At 36.9% G+C, this 23,779-nt stretch overlaps 2 protein-coding genes across 5 annotated transcripts in view; both read right to left on the bottom strand.

Moving 5' to 3' along the window:
• Positions 1–4,225, bottom strand: part of cuedc1b (CUE domain containing 1b) — a 30,452-nt gene extending 26,227 nt beyond the window's left edge. For 2 of the 3 annotated variants that reach the window (XM_051861423.1, XM_051861420.1), the window contains exon 1: positions 3,964–4,225. The gene's annotated coding sequence lies outside the window, so the exon portion shown is untranslated. The remainder of the gene's footprint in view (positions 1–3,963) is intronic. The other variant, XM_051861425.1, reaches the window with a different exon arrangement.
• A 2,085-nt stretch (positions 4,226–6,310) lies between these two features.
• On the bottom strand, positions 6,311–23,594 carry vezf1b (vascular endothelial zinc finger 1b). 2 transcript variants are annotated; one of them, XM_051861417.1, is made up of 5 exons: positions 23,397–23,594; positions 13,769–14,523; positions 13,550–13,619; positions 10,647–10,812; positions 6,311–10,117 (listed from the first exon to the last, which is right to left on the bottom strand). In XM_051861417.1, exons 1-5 carry the CDS (start codon positions 23,427–23,429, stop codon positions 9,753–9,755), a joined length of 1,389 nt encoding a protein of 462 aa, XP_051717377.1. In that variant the 5' UTR covers positions 23,430–23,594; the 3' UTR covers positions 6,311–9,752. The 2 variants fall into 2 exon arrangements, with proteins under 2 accessions (XP_051717377.1, XP_051717376.1); XM_051861416.1 differs by having other exon boundaries at positions 13,769–14,526; positions 23,397–23,592.
• Between the last annotated feature and the right edge of the window lie 185 nt (positions 23,595–23,779).

Here is a 23,779-nt window from a genome sequence, read left to right as displayed (position 1 = left end):
AAAAATGCAGTGTATTTTTGTCAATTATGGCTTGTTAGATCTGGCATTCTGCCCACTTTAAATCAGACACAGAGATAAAATAGTGATAAAATAGTCTCTCTATTAACAGCTTAGCTGTGAGTTTAATTACTTCAAAACCAGCGATGTTACCTCCTTGTTGTTGAGAAATATAATGTAGCAATTCAGTATAGTGAAGCTAATTTATTAATAAAAGCCGCGGGGCAGCGTTGGTAAGTTTCTGCGCTCCTGAATGTTTGTGTGTGTGTGCAGAGCGATCTCCGAGTGACCTGCGTATTTTGTGTGCTTCAATGGAAACAGCGCATTAATTTAGAACGGTGATTAAACTGACCTGTGCATTAAACGGTTTTATTTCACACCTTCCAGCCAATCAGAATTGAGGATTCAGACAGACCATGGTGTAAATGAAAACAAATGTATAAAAAATAAAAAAAAGTGTATAACAACAAATTGTCATAAGCACAATCAATAATAATACTGATACAACTAATAATAGTGGCACAAAGTCAGCTTTATTTATTTATTTTTAATATGAACACTGATGAAGGCAGACAGCCGAAATGTTCGTATTTGTTTTCATCTCCTGCTTGTACTTAAACATTTTTTTTGGAGTGCAGACCTTTCTTGTATTTTGACTATAGGTCTTGGTAAATAATTATCTGAGAAAGCGAGGGGAGTGCTTTGATTGAATATAAACACTGAATATAAAGATAACTTGCAGCTCAGAAAGTGAATCAGATGTTGCAATATTCGTCAGACTGATTCAAACTGGTGGTAACTCATCTTTTAAATCTGTTTTTTATTATAATTGGCACATAAGAGTTAATTGTTGCAAAATCAGACTCCATTGGTCACGATGTATGGTTTTGATTCGCTCTTTTTGTTTTCCAATATGTTTTGGATTCAAACATGCTGCCTGAATCCACGAGAACACAAACAGAGAAGATCTTTTTAAACATTCTTTGTACTTTAATAATAGCCTTGACATATTAAAATGCTTATTTATTGATATTTGTATATACAGTTTATCTAATCTGTTTATGATAATTCTTATATTATGACTCCTATTATAAAAAAAGATGCTTGGGAGTTTGTTGTCCTAGGGTCATGCAGAGGCTTAAACACATTAGACAGTGATGAGCTATTTTTGGGAATAAACACATTTAGGAATAAATCACTCTGAATACGTCCCAAAGCAATACTGGCTGCTCTGCCTGCACTTCATTCCCAAAAGTCTGACCAAATTCTCTGACTGCAACTATTCAAATGCTCACAAAAAAACTCATTAATAAACAAAGAAGTCTTTTAATGCATATAAGCAACCTGAGTGCTGACATTGTCAATAAGGAGAGGATCTGAAAGGGTTAACCTACATCCAGTTCATCACCCCTGAGGTCCTGGTGGATCAAGCGACATTCCTAAGAGCTTTCAACAAGATAATGCCATACAAAATGGGAGGTGTGTAAGTGGATACAATGAGTCCATCAAGCACTACAACATCTTCAAGAAGGGCAAAAAATAGGGTCAGTGGCCATATGCAAATCAAGACTCTCTTAAAGGGAGAGGAGTGGCACCAGCTGTCTGACAGACAGACCTTCACCACCTCCTTCATCATTTTTAACACTGTTAGAACCAGCAATATGGCTGCCAGACAGATCTTTGAACTCAGCAATGTGCTTCACGAGCCAAACACAGGTGTTTTAAAATGTGACGGTAGTGTTTTCCTAAAAGGTTTGCATCCATGAAAAAGCACAAAGTATAATTTCAAAGAAAAAGTTTGGCTAGATTGGTTGATTAAAAAGCAAATTCTTTTCAAATAGCTCGTTTCAACGAACTGGTTCAAAAAAACGATTCAACCGTTCATTATCATGTGACAAGCTATATGCTTTAATCTTTCCAAGGAATTATTTATTATTATTAAAAAGTTAGTTCACCCAAAAATGAAAATAATGTCATTTATTACTCACCCTCATGTCGTTCCACACCCTTAAGACCTTCGTTCATCTTCAGAACACAAATTAAGATATTTTTCATGAAATCCGATGGCTCAGTGAGGCCTGCATTGACAGCAAGTTAATTTACACTTTCAGTGCCCAGAAAGGTCTGTGGTTCAGAGCGCCAAAGTCACATGATTTTGGCAGTTTGACACAAACCACTGATTCGAAACGAAAAGATTTGAAGCAGTGTTTTGAAATCGGCCATCACTAGATATTGTTGAAAAGTTGTTATTTTGGGGGTTTTTTTGGCACACAAAAAGTATATTTTAGTACCTTTCTGGTCACTGAAAGTGTAAATTAACTTGCTGGCAATAGAGGCCTCATTGAACCATCGGATTTAAAAAAAAAAATCTTAATTTGTGTTCCAAAGATGAACGAAGGTCTTATTGTGCGTTCACACCAGACGCAATGAAGCGTTAAGCGCGAGTGATTTACATGTTAAGTCAATGCAAAGACGCGAATAAACATCCTGCTGCGCGATTCGCACGAATGAGGCGGCGTGAATGACGTGGTGCGAATTGAGAGTTTCGGGCGTTTGAAAAATCTGAACTTTGGCGAATATTCGCGCCGCGTTAACCAATCAGGAGCTTGCTCTAGTAGTGACGTGATTACGACGTAGCGAGCGGAGGCAGAAATCCGAAACAACAATGGAGGACAAAATCATCGTCGCTGTATGTGGATACCCGGAGCTGTACGATACATCTTCGTACTTTTATAGAAACAGGAATAAAAAGGATCTTGCTTGGAAGAAAGTGAATGAGGAGGTCGGACAATCTGGTAAGTTGTAAAAAACGCTCTTTACTCAATTTTAGCTATATATATATATACATATTGAGACTACAAGCTAGCTAAAGCTGGCAAATTGAGTTTATTCGCCGTATTTTACAACTACTTTCCCGCTGACGAGTTGATGTGTTTATACAGAGGAAGTGTGCAGAAAGAAGTGGAAGATCTGAGGGACACATATATTCCCATGACGCGAATTCGCATCTGTTGTGAAGTGAATTTCATGCGCGAATGAAGTGAGTAAACTCAAAATGTTCAAGCGTCCAACTTCGCGCGAATAGCGCGACTTATTCGCGCAAGTCGCGTCTGGTGTGAACGCCCCATTACAGGTGTGGAACGACATGAGGGTGAGTAATAAATGACATAATTTATTGTAACCGCAAGTGTCTGTGTTCAGTTCGTTTCAGCCATGATTCAGCTAATAAAAAATATTCAAAATATATTTTTAAATATAATATGTGCGTTTACATAAAAAAACTTAGAAAAATGTACTCACATATCTCCAACGAATGATTTTAATTGTTTTAATAAAATTATGTGCGTTTCAATCTCCGAAAGAGTTGGTTTTCGCATTTTAATCCGAATCATTAGGAAGTAAACAAATAACGAATTTTCGGTCACTGCGAAAATGACTCAAAAACAACTCGAACCGATTCAAAAACGAATCGTTGAGAGAGATTTTCGAACAGGTTCAACCGATTCACTGAAAAGATCCGATTCAAAATAACGATTCGTTCACGACTCTGACATCGCTTTCGAATGTACCAACAAATTCCATTCGAACTCGTATGATGCACAAACAGGCAGGCAGCTTTTAAAACACAACCAATCAGATTGAAGGCAGAAGGACAGCGCTTTTCAGATCCAAGATGTGGACTTCTGTCTTTATTTTCTTTTAACACGCGTACAGCAAAATCGCCCTTCACGTATAAATAAACACATACAATTGAAGTGTAAATAAGACATGAGGCCGCAGCAGTTCGCAACGCACTCCTCCACAACAGCCCTACTCTAAACAAAGACGTGTGAAACAACCACAAAACATCGACATAGCGATTTTATCTGCGTAGTAACTACATACCTGTCATATAACGCTAACATAATGTGAAATCCGTAGAGCAAAATGTTAACGCAAGCTAGTGTAAAAAACAAAGCTACTTACTCTAGGTGAACAGAAGCAGACTGCCCCAGTGCACGTTCCCAATCCGTTCCGTTTTCCTCTTTTATCAAACATATAAACACTATTTGCTCATTTTCGCTGGCTTTAAATGACTATTCACATCGGCATGCATCATCTCCATCGACACCGATTCGGTCCCGGTCGGTGCGTTCATGCCTCAGAAATCCCCCAGAAAGGGAACTAGCAGTGTGTTGTTGTGTATGGGGATGAATCAAAGAGATGGGAAAAAATCTGTCACTGCCAGAATCCCTGTGTGAGGGAACAAAGAGCCACACGGCCGCCTAGTGGAAAGAAAGCGGAATTACACCCGACTGCTGGGAAATGTTTGAAAATATTTCTAAGGAAGAATATAAATAAAGTAGAAATAACTAAGTTTACATTAAAAGTACTACAAATAAGTCCAGACATTTCTAATGTTTTAATTACCTGTATTTGTATGAAAAATTAATAGAAATATATTTTGTAAATTTAATAACAAATAAATGAATGTACATTTTAATTAATACTCTCAAGTGTACATAGACAATATAAATATGTTTTAATTACTTGTACTTAGGCGTTCTGTTTTCAAATGTATATCATTTACAATTAATATGCATAATTTTAACTACTTATATTGTATAAGAGTGTTGTACACAGCCTGTATTTACAAATAAGTGATTATCTGCATCGCAATTCTTTAAAAACATTACAGACAATAAAATATATAGAGCCTCCAGTGACCTTGCGCTAATACTAAATCTCTCTCTAATATGATCCAGATAGCCAAGTTGTTTGTTATGTAATAGGAATTATATATAACAATAACTCTAAATATTTTACTATTGATTTTGCTGAACTGCATTGCACTTTGTAAACTGGAACCTAGTTTATACACCATCATTGTTATTGCTCAGTTGCATTTTATCATTCTGTATGGTGACATCCACAAATATTGTGTGCCAGCTCTAAATGGGAGTGAGTTTAGTACTGATGGATGGATGCATTTAAATCCATATGACTTTACCATAACCAAAGCTATATAGGACATATGAGAGATCATATACACAATAAAGCACTATTGTCAGATGCCTTAGTTAACATGAACGTATAATGAGCTGCACTTCTACAGCATTTATTAATCTTAGTTAATGTTAATTTCAACATTTACTAATACATTATTAAAATCAGATGTTGTATTTGTTAACATTAGTTAATGCACTGTGAAGTAACATGAACAAACAATGAACTGATGTATTTTATTAACTAATATTAACAAATACTGTAACAAATGTATTGTTCATTGTTATTTCTTGTTAGTTAATACATTAACTAATGTTAACAAATGAGATGTTATTGTAAAGTGTTTCTTGTATGAGCTATATATTAATTTGCAATAATTTTATATTATCATTCAAAAGGGTAATAGGTCTCTTTATGCTCACAATGCTGTTTTTTTTATTAAAAAAAAAAAAAAAAACCCCTAATAAAAACAGTAATATTGCGACAAAATTATTACAATTTAAACTAAAGCTGGCGTTCTTACGTAGAACCCGGAAGCGCTTCACTGTGTTTACAATGTCAACAGCGTAGGAGACTGACAGGAAAGAGAAAAAATTGTTGAATAAAGTCATTATTTTGCGCACAGAAAGTATTTTTGTTGCATCATAACATTAAGGTTGAACCACTGCAGTCACATGGACTGTTTTAACGATGTCTTTAGTGCCTTTCTGGACCTTGAAATTTGTTATGACGTTGCTGAGTATAGGGAGATCAGAAACCTCTTGGATTTCATCAAAAATATCTTAATTTGTGTTCTGAAGATGAACGAAGGTCTTACGGGTGTGGAACGACATGAGGGTGAGTAATTAATAACAGAAATTTCATTTTTGGGTAAACTAACCCTTTAACTGTTCTCCATTTTATGTTTAAAATGTAATTTATTTCTGTGATCAAAGCTGAATTTTCAGCATCATTACTCCAGTCTTCAGTGTCACATGATCCTTCAGGAATCATTCTAATATGTAGATTTAATGCGCAAGTAATATTTCTTTTCAATGTTAAAAATGGTTCTTTCAATATTAAGTTTAAAAGAACAGCATTTATTATTTTTTTTGTAAAATATTAATGTCTTAACTGTTTAATGTGTTCTTTCTGAAATGCTTACTGATCCCAAACTTTTGAACAGAAATGTAAAAACGGATTATTGAATATTTACTGAAAGATGCTCAGGTTGACAACGTTCAGGTCAGATTATACTTAACAGGTGATGCGAATACACATTTCTTTTTATTTGCTGTTACATTGCTATACTGGCAAAAAGCTTTTAGAGGCAAAATGAGGCAAATCATACTTGACAGTTTTCTTTTATTTAGACAACCCAAATAAAAGGCACATAAAACATTGCGCAATGTGTTTACATAATTACTCTTAACATACATTTAAAAAAAAAAAAAAAAAAAAAAAAAAAAAAAAATGTAGGAATGTTTTTTTTTTTTTTTTTACCTTTCTGCTAATCAAAAAAAGCCTAGTCTTCATATATATACAAAATTACCAATGTTAATGTTCTAATACAAAAAGTCTTATAAAAGGTTATTTTACTTGTGTTTTTCCTTGCATGTGTCTATCATAACTACCACGTTCTCTGAGCTAAATGTTTTTGTACAAAGATATACATTCATTGGCCTTCACATGGGTTTGCCAATTTAATAATAAAAAAAAAAAAAAAAGGACATGAAAGGACTGGACTCATTTTAACCTCTCCAATCCAAAACCGAACACAAAGTCTTTTCTCGTTTTCCACCATTAATGTTCTTTAAAAGATACTGATGCATAAGGAGTAACTTCATTAGCAATACTTTATAGGATATTAAAAAAAATAACAGATTCACAATTCCTCAAACATGGCAACTTGATATTTCATATGCAAAATAGATTCTAAATCTCCACACACATTTGGTAAACAGTTAAACTGCAGTTGGCCGCCCAGGCAGTTTCCATCGCTGAGCACTGCTCGTCTTGTCAGAGAGAAGACTGATGTGTTTCACGGTGGCATTTTCAGACATGCAGTTCAGGCACGGAAGTGACGCCATTACGGAAGTCAGACATTTAATCACGAGCACAATTTAAAAACTCTCACTTTTGTTGTTGTTGTAGTGTTTTCAATCACATTCCTCGAATTCCAGTTCTCGAAACTCATCCGAAATAATCCGCCTTGACTAAAGGCAACATTTAAAAACAAACAGAACGAAAAAGGAAATAGGCCATTGAGTGATTTTAGCTTTCACATGCCTACTAGAAGTCCATGTAATACTAACTTAAGACCACAAATGTTTTGCTACCAGGTCAACACTGGGGGTGCGAGTTAATATGAACTAAACCTTTTTTCGTCAATTTACGCCCAGACGATGGTAGCCATGACATCAGTTAAAGGGATAGTTCACCCAAAAATGAAAATTACCGCATGATTTACTCACCCTCAAGCCATCATAGGTGTATATGACTATCTTCTTTCAGATGAACATAATCGAGAGATATATTTAAAAATATCCTTAGTCCTCCATGGTTTGTAATGGTTGTGAATGAGGGGCGTGTTTTGAAAAAGGCCTTCTGAAGCGAAGCAATGGGTTTTCGTAAGAAAAATATCCTTATTTGAAACTTTATAAAGTAAAATAACTAGCTGCCGCCAGACAACCGTATGCATACTTGCGCCAAATGAGTAACCCCCTGACGCGATGTATGACGCAGGATGTAGGAGTATCGTAAGCTTAGACGCCTCTTGCGGTTTAAACAAATGTGTCTGGGCAACAAACTCAAGCTCCTCTTCTCTTATATCTATATCTTCTCTTTAAAATTTCTCGTAATTCGTGACCGGTGTTTTGTTTTGCTCTCTCCTCTGTGCTTCTGCATCATCACCAGGTCATGCATCGGGTCAGGGGTTACTCTTCCGCCACGGTGCGTACGGCCGTCTGCCGAAAGCTAGTTATTTAACTTTATAAAGTTTTAAATATGGATATTTTTCTTACAAAAACCCATCGCTTCTCTTCAGAAGGCCTTTATTAGCCCCTGAAGCTGTATGGATTACTTTTATTATAAAGCTTGGATATTTTTAAATATATCTCAGATTGTGTTCATCTGAAAGAAGATAGTCATATACACCTAGGATGGCTTGAGGGTGAGTAAGGATAATTTTCATTTTTGGGTGAACTATCCCTTCAAAGTACAATCACATTCAGCTGGTTTTACTCTTTGTTTGAGACTCATTCACATTACACAAGCGCACGAAAGCCCAGTTTAGAGGGCGAAACGTGACAACATACCTTGCATCAGTTTCCCCATATCATAACACATAAAATGGGCACGACAGCTGTCCGGCTGGGTCAACAGGAGGATTGAGAAAGGCATATTGCTTTTATATATCCCACAGAGAGAGGAAATCAAAGAGAAAAGCTAGTTTGGGGATAATTGCGATGGCCGATTCTGTTATTTTGAACAGGGTTACTCCGAACAAGATGACAAACCCTGAAAATTTAAAGGCAGTTTTGGTTTTCACTGTGACTGGGGTAAACAAACAAGCAACAGAGGTTAACTTAACGCTCCTGTGATGGATGATCACGTCAACAGCTAAAGAGTATTTGGCACCTCGACCTCTGAGGTGCGTCTCAGTTTTCGCCAATTAAAGGGAACAAAGTTTAGTGTGATAATTGCTAAGAAAATTAGGTCTGGAAGAAAGCGTTAGACGTGATTCTGTACACTACAGGAGCAGAGTAAGTTGGGACACCCTCAGCATATTTCCTGAGCAAAAGGTCCTAAGGAAAAAACAGCCCTCGTCCTTCAGAAAGGAAGAGCAGAGACGTCACGGTTACAAAACTAAATGCTCTTAAGATAAGATTCAGAATAAAAATGGACCTTTCAGTGTTGAAGTCGGCCACTTGGTGACCAGGCATCTATATGAACACACAAAATATTTGATCTAAAATAATACTGCCGTCAGAATAGTCACTAAAGAGATATGTGTTCAGTGCAAGAGTTCATCAGATTGTTACTGTAAATGTTCAACCCCACAAAGCAAAAGTATATCCCAGCTACTGAAACAGAACGTAATTATTCTAAAATCAGGAATGACCAACTCCAAAGATTACCTATAAAGAATAATAATTATAATAATTATAATAAAAATAAAAACACAGCTACAGATTAAAAGGCTTACAATGAAAGGAGGCCTTTTAAAAACGTATTCTAAATTTTAGTTTTCCTCATTTGTAGAGTATTGTCTCGAAAATAAAAAACCCTCTCATCTTCCATTAACGGAAGCCACTGTCCCTTTTGTTGTACGCGACTCATTAAAATGCATAAAACTATGAAATACTGATAAGCAAGCTAACTTAACAAAAATAAAATCCTCACAGTTAATATTTGCCAAAGTCCTTAAACCGTTAACACTAACAATGAAGCGGCGACGTTCTCCGCTTCAAACAGTCGACTGGCAAGGATTTTCTGGCACTAGAAAAGTGAAATCACCAAACATACAGCATGTCAGTCTTCCACTCCATGCAATAACTATTTTTTCTGTCCGTCACTAAATTCTAGACAATCTGGATCTGCTTGTCTCTCAGCCGAGCGAAGGAGACGCAAAGTGCCAGCTAACTTCTGCATGATTCCTTGCCGCTGCGGACTGTCGTTTTCATATACTCGCCATTCCTCCAGGCTCTTTTTTTCTCTCACAGCTGGAGAGGAAGACTAAAACGGGAGACATGAGGTTTACGAAGAGAGGCCGGGTGGGACGTTTGGTTCTACCAGGGCGGGGAGGAAGGCAGGACCTGCGAGAGGAAAGACATGCTTTCCATCGGCCTCATGGCGATGTTGAGCGGACCGGTGATGTTCATTGACATGGGCGAGGTGATGGCGACGGGATGGGCGATGTTCATGGGCGCCGTGGCTGGGATGTTGACAGAGGCGATGTTGACGGGAGCGGTGATGGTGACCGGGTGCTGAAGGCTGACGGGGGAGGTGATGTTGACCGTGTTGGTGGTGATGTTCATCTGGGCGGCGATGGTGACGGGGTTGCTGGCGGTGCCGCGGTTCATGGCCGTAGTGTTGGATGCGGATGAAGCAGTGACTGACGTGACTGAGGCAGAGTTGCACACGTTGTTAGAGTCTGGCCGGGAAAGAAGAGAGTGAATAAAACATTGGAATGATTTCTAGGGTTTCACTATTGGCAAGACTGATAATGCAATTGTTCATCAATAAGGATGGCCCAGGGTCAGTTTGAGAGTGTTTCAGGCTAGTTGTACTGTGCTGCCATGGAAAATTTGACATTAATTGATCACATCAAATTTTACGCCTTCCATATGTAAACATTTTGTTTACTGTGAGATATTCTATGTTGCCGTTGCAAATTCTGCTGATTTATCACCAAATTTGATCAAGCTAACTGACATTACTGGCTGAAATTACTTCTGGCAGACTTGAACTGTTCAGAAACAGTCTTGTTTTGCATTCCATACCATCATTTTTGGTGTTTTTCCTTTACAAAAAGAGTTTACAACAAACTTTAAAAATAAAATGTTACTCTTTTTTTGTATATTAAAGATTTTTTTGTAAAAACATTACATTTTATGTAAAATATAAATACTTTTTATTGGAAACATTGGGAACATTTTAAAATTAGTGTAGAACTGGTATACCTTTGTTACAGGGGGATGTGAAGCCGGCCTGCCCGTGGGTCTTGAGGTGGCTGGTGATGTAGGCGGCACTCAGCATCTTCCCGCAGATATTACAGGTTACCTTGCCTTCGTGCCGTATCATGTGTGAACGTAGACGGTCTTTGGTGGCGAAGGCGGACGTGCAGGCCTGCAGTGGTGGAAAGACAAATCAGTGTGGAAGGAGTGTGATAATGAAATGATAATTAGTGTGATCAATGAAACTCACAGGAAGTCAATTTGAGTCTTGGCATGCAGGAGGACATGTGCAGTCATGATGTTACTTGGCATTTTAGGGGTCAAAAATGTGTGATTTTTTTTTTTTGCAAAAATGTAACATTTTATGACAATTACAAATATTTCAAGTAAATATAAAAATACATTGTTAAAGGAAAATGTTTGCATTTTTTGGCAAAAAAAAAAATTGTGGATTTGTTTTGTAAAAATGTTGTATTTCATATATATATATATATATATATATATATATATATATATATATATATATATATTTTACACACACACACACACACACACACACTTGTGGTCAGAATTATTGCCACCCTTGGTAAATATGATCAAAGAGGACTATAAAAAAAAATCTGCATTGTTTATCCTTTAGATCTTTAATTTATAAAATTTGTAGAAATCCAACCTTTCATTGAAGGAAATGAATTGAAAGTGTGAAAAAAAAAAAAAAAAAAAAAAAAAAAAAATCACATTATGAAATAAATGTTTTTCTCCAAAACACGTTGGCCACAATTATTGGCACCCCTAGAATTTTTTTATTTATTTATAAAATATCTCTGAAGTATATTCCCATTCATATTTACATTTTTTAACACACCAGGGTGATCATGAACATGACATTTTCCAGCCATGACTTCCTGTTCCACAGGAGTAAAAACATGAGGAAACACAAAAGTCAAATTCCCCTAATCATTCATCACAATGAGTAAAACCAAAGAATATAGTTCTGATGTGCAGCAAAAGATTGTTGAGCTTCACAAAATAGAAAGTGGCTGTAAGAAAATAGCTAAAGCATTGAAAATCCCCATTTCCACCATCAGGGCAATAATTAAGAAGTTCCAATCAACTAAAGATGTTACAAATCTGCCTGGAAGAGGACGTGTGTCTAAATCGCCCTAATGCGCGGTGAGGAGGAAAGTTTGAGTGGACGAGGACTCTCCAAGGATCACTGCTGGAGAATTGCAGGAATCAGTTGAGTCTTGAGTCTCAGAAAGCCTTAAAAAAAAAAAAAAAAAAAAAAAAAAAAAAAAAGACCAAACAGCACCTACATCACCACATGTTGTTTGGGAGGGTTTCAAGAAAAATCCTCCTCGCTCATCCAAATACAAACTCCAGCATATTCAGTTGTCAGACACAACTGGAACTTCAAATGGGACCGGCTTCTATGGTCAGATGAAAAAAAAAAAAAAAAAAAAAAAAAAAAAGAGCTTTTTGGCAGCAAACCCACCAGATGGGTTTGGTGCACACATGGATAAAAAGTACCCCATGCCCACGGTTAAATATACTGCTGGATCTTGTTGTGGGCCTATTTGTTTTGCTAAAGAAACCCTAAAGAAAATGAGTGGGGTGAACTGAAGAGAAGAAGCACCAACATGGAGCTGGGAATCTGAAGGATCTGGAGAGATTCTGTATGGAGGAATGGTCTCTGATCTCTTGTCAGGTGTTCTCCAAACTCATCAGGCATTATAGGAGAAGACTCAGAGCTGTTATCTTGGCAAAAGAAAGTTGCAAAAAGTATTGAATAAAAGGGTGCCAATAACTGTGGCCAACGTGTTTTAGAGAAAAACATTTTTCATAATGTGATTTCCCCCCCCACTTTCAATTCTTTTCCTTCAATGAAAGGTTAGAATTTTGCAAATTTTATGAATTAAAGATCAAAAGGATAAAACAATGCAGATTTATTTTTACAGTCATCTTTGATCATATTTACAAAGGGTGCCAATAATTCTGACCACAACTTATATATATATATATATTCATTCCAATAAATATAAAAACACACCATTAAAGAAAAATGTTTAAAAAAAAAAAAAATAAAGAAAAAAAAAATGTGGATCTTTTGTGAAATGTAACCTATGACAAACTTAAATATTTTTTGTAAATGTTTCTAAAGAAAAATGTTTAAATTTTCTTTGTAAAGAATTTTTTTTTTTAGGATATTTTGTGAAAATGTAACATTATTTCTAGTAAATATAAAAATTCACAAAGAAAAATGTTAAAAGCATTGTAAAAAATAAATAAAAATAATAATAATTGTGGAACCTTTTATAAATAAATAGAAATGTTATATCTAGTAAATATAAAAATACATTGTTAAAAAAATGTTTCTAAAGAAAAATATTTACATTCTTTGTAAAGAATTCTTTTTTTTTGATATTTTATGAAAATGTAACATTTTATGAAAAATATCAGTATTTCTAGTAAACAAAAATAAATTGCAAAAGAAAAATGTTTACATTTTCTTTGTAAAGACAAAAACTGTGGATCTTTTGTGAAAATGAACCATTTTATGAAAAACACAAATATTCCTAGTAAATATAAAAATACATTGTTAAATTCAAATGTTTCTAAAGAATAATGTTTACATTTTCTTTGTAAAGAAAAGAAATTGTGGATTAATTTTTAGTGCTGTCAAATCGATTAATCGCGTTTAACAAAAGTTTGCGTTTACAAAATGTGTGTGTGTGTATATTTACATATACACAGACATATACATAAATATAATATATATTAATGTAATAATATTTACACACACACACACACACACATTATGTAAACACAAACTTTTATGTTAGATGCAAATAATCGATTTGACAGCACTAAACATTATGAAAAATATAAATATTAATGTGTAGTCATACCGTTACTTGGCATTTAAAGGGTCGTTCTGTGGAGTGTACGTGCTTGACATGACAACTAAGATGATCCGGCCTATTGGAGAGGAAGTTACATACAATAAAAACAACTTCAAAGCACATGCAAGACATTACAGTTTTTTTTTTTTTTTTTTTTTTTTTTTTCCATGAGACCCAGAAGAAAATAATGTTGCTGTTAAGTCAATGGTGAAATGCTGAACATACCGAGAGAAGCCTTTCCCACAAACGGAGCAGATATACGGCTTGTGCACGCCGCCATCGTGCGAGCGCACGTGGTAGGTCATGCGGTCCTTCCTCTTGAAGCGCTGGTGACAGATGGGGCATTCGAAGGGCTTCTCATCTGAGTGCGAGAGCTTGTGGCGGTTGAGGTGGTAGACGTCACGGAAGGCCTTACCACACATCTCGCAGCCATGATTCTTCTTCACAGGTTTGGGGGTTTTTTTGGGCACGGCTGGCTGCTGCTGAGGCAGGACCGACATGATGCCTGCGGCCGTGGACGCGGAGGTGGTGGCCGTCGTGAGGATGCCCGCCATCGTGGAGACGTAAGAGGGGTTGCCGTTGTTGTCGCGTGGCACAGTGGAGATGAGAGGCACCATGGTGGGCGCTGTGGTTGTCTTCTTGGGCCGTGACACCATCTTAATGCCCGTGTGACAGGACTCGTGTCGCCGGAGGTGGTAGCTGTCCCGAAAGGCCTTGTTACAGTAGCCGCATATGAAGGGCGTCTTCGACTTGGGCTCCTTTTTTATAACCACCGGACCACCGCCGCCGCCTCCTCCGCCTCCTCCCCCTCCGCCTGCCCCGCCGCCCATGTTGTCTTTGAGGAGGTCAGCCGCACTGACTGGGGGCTTCTGGTCGAGCGGGATGGGAAGAACAGGTTTTTGATCCAGTGGCTCAGAGTTGAGCAGAGGCAGAAGGCTGTTCTGCGAGACCTGATGCTGGTGGTGGAGGGCTTCATTGGCCTGCTGGGATAGAGGGAGAAAAGAATTTTAAAATGTTGAACATTTCATTGAAGCTTTTAGAAATTAAACAAAACCTAAAACTGTTACTGCTTTAATATACAGTATCTCACAAAAGTGAGTACACCCCTCGCATTTTTGTAAATATTTTATTATATCTTTTCATGTGACAACACTGAAGAAATGACACTTTGCTACAATGTAAAGTAGTGAGTGTACAGCTTGTATAACAGTGTAAATTTGCTGTCCCCTCAAAATAACTCAACACACAGCCATTAATGTCTAAACCGCTGGACACAAAAGTGAAAATGTCCAAATTGGGCCCAATTAGCCATTTTCTCTCCCCGGTGTCATGTGACTCGTCAGTGTTAGAAGGTTTCAGGTGTGAATGGGGAGCAGGTGTGTTAAATTTGGTGTTATCGCTCTCACTCTCTCATACTGGTCACTGGAAGTTCAACATGGCACCTCATGGCAAAGAACTCTCTGAGGATCTGAAAAAAAAGAGTTGTTGCTCTACATAAAGATGGCGTAGGCTATAAGAAGATTGCCAAGACCCTGAAACTGAGCTGCAGCACGGTGGCCAAGACCATACAGCGGTTTAACAGGACAGGTTCCACTCAGAACAGGCCATGGTCAACCAAAGAAGTTGAGTGCACGTGCTCAGCATCATATCCAGAGGTTGTGTTTGGGAAATAGACGTATGAGTGCTGCCAGCATTGCTGCAGAGGTTGAAGGGGTGGGGGGTCAGCCTGTCAGTGCTCAGACCATACGCCCCACACTGCATCAAATTGGTCTGCATGGCTGTCGTCCCAGAAGGAAGCCTCTTCTAAAGATGATGCACAAGAAAGCCCGCAAACCGTTTGCTGAAGACAAGCAGACTAAGGACATGGATTACTGGAACCATGTCCTGTGGTCTGATGAGACCAAGATAAACTTATTTGGTTCTGATGGTGTCAAGCGTGTGTAGCGGCAACCAGGTGAGGAGTACAAAGACAAGTGTGTCTTGCCTACAGTCAAGCATGGTGGAGGGAGTGTCATGATCTGGGGCTGCATGAGTGCTGCCGGCACTGGGGAGCTACAGTTCATTGAGGGAACCATGAATGAGCAGAGCATGATCCCCTCCCTTCGGAGACTGGGCCGCAGGGCAGTATTCCAACATGATAACGACCCCAAACACACCTCCAAGATGACCACTGCCTTGCTAAAGAAGCTGAGGGTACCTAAACCCTATTGAGCATCTGTGAGGCATCCTCAAACGGAAGGTGGAGGAGCTCAAGGTCTCTAACATCCACCAGCTCCGTGATGTCGTCATTGAGGAGTGGAAGAGGACTCCAGTGGAAACCTGTGAAGCTCTGGTGAACTCCATGCCCAAGAGGGTTAAGGCAGTGCTGGAAAATAATGGTGGCCACACAAAATATTGACACTTTGGGCCCAATTTGGACATTTTCACTTAGGGGTGTAGTCACTTTTGTGGCCAGCGGTTTAGACATTAATGGCTGTGTGTTGAGTTATTTTGAGGGGACAGCAAATTTACACTGTTATACAAGCTGTACACTCACTACTTTACATTGTAGCAAAGTGTTATTTCTTTAGTATTGTCACATGAAAAGATATAATAAAATATTTACAAAAAATGTGAGGGGTGTACTCACTTCTGTGAGATACTGTACACTACTGTTCAAAAGTTTGAGGTTGGTAAGATTTTTTTTTAATGTTTGCTGAAAAACGTTCTTATCTTATGCTCACTAAGACTGAATTAATTTGATTTAAAAAGAAAAACTAATATTGTAAAATATTATATTTGAAAATAATTGTTTTCTATTTGAATGTACCTTCGTTCATCTTCAGAACACAAATTAAGATATTTTTGATGAAATCTGAGAGGTATATGACTTGTCCATAGACAGCAATATAATCAACACTTTCAAGGTCCATAAAGGTACTAAAGACATTGTTAAAACTGTCGACGTGACTACAGTGGTTCAACCTTAATTTTATGAAGCGACAAGAATACTTTGTCCGCAAAAACAAAACAAAAATAACAACTTTATTCAACAATCTCTTCTCTTCCTTGTCATTATACTTACACAGGTGATGCAGTGACACAGTGAAGGCTTCTGTGTTTACGTCCGAATGCCGACTCGGTATTGGCCAAAGCTGTTTACGTGAGCAGCACGATGCATGCGTGTGATGCTGAAGCAGGAGCTGGCCAATAATGAGTCGGCGTTCTGGAAGCGCTGGACGTAAACAGTGTACAAGAATGACACAGAAGAAAAGATATTATTGAATAAGTCTTTATTTTTGTTTTGTTTTTTGCGCACAAAAAGTATTCTTGTTGCTTCATTAAATTAAGGTTGAACCACTGCAGTCACGTCGACTGTTTTAACAATGTCTTTAGTACCTTTCTGGACCTTGAAAGTGTTGATTATATTGATGTCTATGGACGAGTCATATACCTCTCGGATTTCATCAAAAATATCTTAATTTGTGTTCCGAAGATGAACGAAGGTCCGTAAGGGACCGTAGCCTATATTTGTCATTAATGTTAATAAAACAACAAAATATGTTAAATAAATGTATACATGGTAAATAAGCATACTGTATCTGAAAAACAAGTTTATTTAATTTGTATCTCTATAGTATTTGTTATATTGTTTGTAATTTGTACATTTCTTTTTATATAACAACAATTATATATATATATATATATATATATATATATATATATTATATATATTGGTAATTATGCCCTTTGAAGGTTATTGGACACTGTGAAATTTTTGTTCTTTAAGTTTGTGACAAGCACATAAAAATGATTACTTTTTTCATTAGAGTAATAATAAAGAAGCTGTTTTACATTCATTAGTCTCACTGTGTTGTGCTTGGAAAACCAAATATCACCAAAAAAAAAAAAAGAGAAATTAATAAATGTATAGGCATTGGTATCGGCGAGTACTAGAAAAAAGTATACTCTTAAGTATACCCGGTACTTGTACTCGGTCCTTAAAAAAAATGGTAACGGTGCATCCCTAATATATATATATATATATATATATATATATATATTTTTTTTTTTTCCCCCAAATATTATGCGATATTACTATATAAAAATATATATATTGTATATCATTTGCTTTGAACATGTGATGCAAACTCATAGCCCAAGCTGTGTGAATTGACTGGCTGTGATATTATGGGCCAGTGTTGCTATTGGCCAGGATGAGGTAAGACACGACCTCAGCTGAGAGACGGTGTTAAATGTTTTGCAAAAATAGAAACTGACTCATTTCCAAGGCATCTGTACAACTTGGAAAACAAGAGAAGCCCTGACTGAGACCTAGCAGGAGGATGAGTCAGCTGTTTAGCAGGATGACTAATGAGATATTGGAGAGAGTGAGAAATCCAGACAGAAAGAAAGGGAGAGAAAGAATGAGAAGAAACTATAATTTATTCAGATGTAAAAGAACATGCTGAAATCGGTCCATAAAAAGCAACCAACTCTTTGCGAAAACAGAAACACACTTCGAGAGGAGAAAAAACAGACACGTAAAAGGAAAGCAATTCTTGGCAAACCTAATGCTCGTGTGACTAACAGGAATTCATAGATCACGTTAGGGCAAGATGCAAATATGCAGACGTGTGCATCATATCAGAGACACCAACGCTTTTGCAAAAGAAATTGACAGCTTCCTGCAGCCTGCAAACATAAATCTACTGCATGTAAAATGATCTGAGTCTGTAATGAAAGCAGTTCCTCATGTGACTGGCCTCTCAGGCTCAGGACGTTCTGCTAAACTTACATATCATAGACAACAACAACTGCAGTACACACACGGTGAGATTAAATGGTGCAACGGAGCAAGTTTGAAGGAATGTTCACATGATTGCTCTTGGTGGAACATACCGCTGTCAATCTCCAAAACTGACATAAAGCGCTGTAAAAGTATCTAATGCATTCCATGAATTCTTAGTTAACCCAAAAATTAAAATTACCCCATGATTTACTCACCCTTAAGCCATCCTAGGTGTATATGACTTTCTTCTTTCAGACGAATAGGATCGGAGTTATATTGAATAATGTCCTGGCTCTCCCAAGCTTTATAATGGCAGTGAATAGAGGATGAGATTTTGAAGCCCCAAAAAGTGGATCCACCCATCATAAAAGATAACCACACGGCTCCAGGGGGTTAATAAAGGCCTTCTGAAGCGAAGTGATGCGTTTGTGTAAGAAAAATATGCATATTTAAAACTTAAAAAACTTAAATAACTGGCTTCTGGCAGACGGCCGTACGCATCAATTTACAGGGGTGCGAACATGACGAGAATTATAATTTTTTGGTGACCCATTAAATACCTAATTGGATAGCAAAGGAAAAATGGTAACACTTTACAATAAGGTTTCATTAGTTAACTACTTTAGTTAACATGAATTAAGAACGAACAATACTTCTACAGCATTTATTAATCTTAATGTTAATTTCAACATTTACTTGTACATTATTAAAATCACAAGTTGTATTTGTTAACATTAGTTAATGCACTGTGAACTAACATGAACAAACAATGAACAGATGTATTTTTATTAACTAACATTAACAAAGATTAACAAATACTGTAACAAATGTATTGCTCATGGTTAGTTCATGATAATTAACGCATTAACTAATGTTAACGAATGAGACCTTATTGTAAAGTGTTACCGTTAAACAAAACAAAGTGGTATAATCACAATTAAGCAAGCATTGCAATATAAAAATAATACTTTCAATAAAAAGTAAAGTAAAATTAAAAAAATTTAAAAAAGTCAAATACAAAGAGTCACTAAAATAAAATGTAAAAAAGCAAAAAAAAAAAAAAAGTAATAAGGCTGAGGGGAAAAAATAAATGAGTGGAGGTCAGTGGAGCATAACTTGCTCATAAGGTGTGGGGTGGGGCCGTTGGTTGGGGGGTACAACCCTGATCGCAGGGCCTAAAACAAGAGCAGCTGAAAGACTACACAACTATTAGGCTCCCCGTTCTGCAGCTGCCTGCATTGTCCCATTGGTCACGGCATCCAGTTGGTGGGGGTGGACATCACGAACACAATTGTGCCTCTGAGGAAATATAGTAAAGCCTACAGTAACGAGAGACCTGCAGGCTGGACCTGCCTCCGGCTGGGGAAACGCAATAAACGTTAAAGCTTACATGTGCTAAAAGTATGAAAGAACATACGAGTTTTGGTTTGTGTTTTCACCTAAAAGCCCCCTTTGTGAGCTTGATTAGGTGATCTCGCTCTATAAAATATGCAATTAAACAGGACACAGCTGCTTTGAGGTCTGAATGATTTGAACTCTTCACCCAGAATTATTTGGACAGTATTTTTAGTGACATCGTTCTGTAAAGTATATTTGTATATGGATGCATTCAACCAGCAATAAACGATCAACCCATGACAGCAACCTGCTCTTCATGCTGCTTGGATGATTTTAATCCAAATTCGCATTGAAGGCTGAGGTCACGCCAATAGAAATAATATGGAGGTTGAGCAGTGCACATAAAAATGCAAAAACACTGTAGTAACACAGACCTATATCTGACAAGCATGACTAAAGGCAAAAAAAAAAAAAAAACCTAAAGAAAACTTATTGCATTTAAAATGTGGTGCTATTGTCAGTCTATATTTAAATGACGGTATTGGCAGTCTAATCCACATTGTGACAGGCATAATGTAGAAAATAGAATTATACAATACTATTGACACTCTGATCTGCAGCACAAACTTTAGCCGTGATCTGTGAAGATGGCAGATGCACAGATAAATCTCTGTTTAAGCCTATTACAGGCGTTGTTGTTGGCAAAATAGAAAAAAAAGCTTAATAACAATGACAAAATTAAACATCTGTGGCATCAAAACTGACATATGTAACCTGCTGAAAAACTGTAGGCAAGAACAAGAGTGAGCAGAACTCCTTTACTCCAAAGACAGAACCCAGTGAATCAAATTCTTGTTTGCTGCAGACGGATTAAGAGATGCCTGTTGGGAGCCGGACAATGCCTTGCTCATGAATAACCTCAGACGCCTGCAGAACAATGAGGAGTGACGCGCTAGACCGCCGTCTCATTAGATGCCTCATCACATGGATGGAATCAAGCAGAACAAATTAAGCACTTTTTAGGTCTATAAACCGAAATCCCTGATTTCTTAGTTATAAAACTGATTAAAGTTTGTAGCTACAATCATATTACAGAGTTATAAGACACTTGGAAAGAAATTTGAGCAAGATTTTAAGAAACAAACATGGTGTTGTTGATCTCCTAAAAGGTCAGTGAACTCTGGTTGTTACTGACAATATCCGGATCAGCAAGTAAGGTTAAGCTTACTCGAAATCAAATATGGATTATGATCGGTGCACACAAGATGTTGGAGGATGGTAGACAAACATGCATAATGTGATCAAGAAGAAAGTTTTAGATGGTGTATAACAATGAATCAACAAGGGATGAAACGGTACCAGTTTGATGATAAACTACGATAAAAATTCCCAAAGGTTAGAATTACCGTTTCATATCATTAAAAATGCATTTGATTATCGTGATTTGAAAATTTCACGATATATAATGTTCAGCATTAAACAAAGTTAGCAAGTCTCACACAGGTGCAGCATAGGTATCGTTTGTGTGAAAACATGATGGAAGGAATGAACTGATTTTAAATTGAATTGAATTATACGACTGCATCTCTAACAGAGGAACCGACTGTCTTCAGAAAAATTTCTATGGCATTTCCTTGTCAGCTTCCCTTCATGTTATGCCTAGTAAAGGAGTAGAAACGGCTCGATCTGTGCAGTTTCATAAGCGCCACCTACTGTCAGGGAGTGGATTTACATTTTCATTCAGCCTCTCTGCTGTTTTTGTTCAGACCAATGCGAAAATCAGACCAAATTTTTGTTATAATGATTAAAAGGCTGAAATGTGAGGTTTTTCACTTTATAAAACTTTTTTTGGGGGGGTTAAAACTTTATTTTACTTGTTAGTAGATAAGTACATGTTATGTCACCCAACCAATATTTTTTGTTCATTTAAAATCCAGCCATTGTTGTTAATGCTATTATTTTAATGTTTATGCAAACAAAAAGTGAACAGTGCTGCTAATTTTGTGTTTTTTGTAGGGTTTTCGACCTAAAACTTGGTCAGTGTGTATCAGTATTTTTTTTTTGAACATTTCCAGCACATGATAATATTGATAACTGGGATCGTTTTGGTCACTATAATCATGATAATAAATTTTCATATAGTTTCATCTCTACAATCTATACTCAGAAAATGCTAAATCTGATGTTGGAGCTGATTGCAATACCAAAATTATTTCAGTACAAGTCCAATTAAAAATAAGTAAGATGATGAAGCAGCACACAAGTGATGAAGATGCACACCTTCTTACAGTTAACATTTTTGGACATGGTCTGCTTCAATGCATTTTGGCAAAGAGTTATACAGCACTTCAAATGCTTTCTCTCCCAAGGGAGAAGTCGATAGACAGAAAAAACTTAGAGTCACTACTTCCTTATACCTCTAGAAAAGAAAGCATAATTGGATTAAGATGAAGTTTAAATACATGTCTTGACTACATATAATAATTGGCTTGTTCAGTAGTTTTTTACCAACATTTATACTTTTTAACTTTAACATTGGTTGCTGTAAAGAATAGCACCCCGTGCAACTGACAGGAAACAACAGTTTCCACAGGTAAAGTACCGTATTTAATCCCAACAGTTAGACAGCCCAAAACGAAGACAAAAACAAATCTAAATTCAAAACATAAAATAAACAATTTAGATTGCAAAACAACTTTGCATTTATTGTGTGAAAAAGCAGAAATAAAATATTTCATAAAAATTGATTCCAATTATTATATGTAAACAAAAAAACAGCAGTATTAATATTGTTGTAAAAATTAATATTGTTTGATCTCTATGCATTTGCATTTATTAATTCAGCAAACGACTTAAAAAAATAAAAAATAAAATCACAGTCATTTTATTTTTTCAATTTCACCATAAACATGCACGGATTCCTCATAAAGAATGAACTGCATTTGTAACATCAATGCATGCATAAGATTATAGATGTCAGTAGCCTGAACATGGGCTAACTACCTTTTTAAAGTCAATAAGTCAAAATTTAAGAGGTATTTTCAAACTTATACCAAACGACTGTGATATCAGAATTTCACAGTATTATAATAAGTGTTCTGTACAGTATTCTGCCCATCATGTTCACGTTCTGTTCGGTTATGATGTCTAGGTGGGCAGGTCAGAAGGTTTTGAAACACAGCCATTATCCCCATGTTCCCTCCAATAAAAGTAACCAAGGGAGCTGCGTTGACAACAAATAAAAATAAAGGAAAGGAAAAGCGGTGAAACACTGAGATCGATAAGGGAAGAAAAACGAAGTATCAAAACACTGTGCCAAAAATGCACATAAACATCGTAGTCTATTATTACACACGCAGACATGGACGTTGCGTCTGGCCAAAACATCCAAATTGTGTCACAAAATCAATGAGTACCCAAAACTAAGGCATAAGCTGCCAGCTAAAAGTGTTTAACTTAAAATAAAAAATGGCAAAAAGCACCTAAGAAGAGTGTGAATGGGAAGGAGAGGTGGAAAAGAGGGAAAGAAATCCCTTGTACGTCTCCCTCATAGTTCACAGCTGGAAGTCTGGGGGAGATGCAGCATTAGCGGCTAATGTGAGCTAGCTTAGCTACCATTGTTTTTACTGCCTTAAAATCCCGCTTTAAAGCTCAAATCTCCACGCTTCGCGCAGTTTTTAAGAGTCCCGATCGATTTTCTATTTTTCCCGCGCGGTTGGGATTTATTTCGAACGGCTGGCTTACCTGAAATAAAAATGAACTCCAGCTCGGCTCCATTGCAACACTTAAAAAAATCTGCAGGAAACCTACAAGAAATCTACAACAAAGCAGCTAAACATGGCAGCTGCTACAACTTCCTGTAACCCCGAGGGCCAAACCATTTCATCTGATATACGCGCTGCTGCTGCTGCTGAGATTCTGCCAGCTCACTCCATCACAGCACTGCACTCACAAACACTTAGAGCAATGATACTTCATTTTATTTTTTAATCAAATATTTATGTATTGTATCATTAAACGACTTTTCATACTATAAAGCAAAACTGAATTATCACGATGTAGGAATTAATAATCATATAATACTAAAAGGAAAATCTATCTATCCAGCAAGAGCTTTTTTTTTTTTG

Source organism: Ctenopharyngodon idella, chromosome 15 (genome assembly GCF_019924925.1).
Source record: "Ctenopharyngodon idella isolate HZGC_01 chromosome 15, HZGC01, whole genome shotgun sequence".
Lineage (NCBI taxonomy): Eukaryota > Metazoa > Chordata > Actinopteri > Cypriniformes > Xenocyprididae > Ctenopharyngodon > Ctenopharyngodon idella.
This window is presented reverse-complemented; position numbering and strand designations above follow the sequence as displayed.

Excerpts from the sequence above, each read along its gene's own strand:
- vezf1b (XM_051861416.1), bottom strand. The coding sequence starts at position 23,429 with ATGGAGCCGAGCTGGAGTTCATTTTTATTTCAG. Across the intron at positions 14,527-23,396 it reads GGAGTTCATTTTTATTTCAG|CAGGCCAATGAAGCCCTCCA; the intron begins GTAAGCCAGCCG and ends CCTCTATCCCAG. Across the intron at positions 13,620-13,768 it reads TGTGGGAAAGGCTTCTCTCG|GCCGGATCATCTTAGTTGTC; the intron begins GTATGTTCAGCA and ends CCTCTCCAATAG.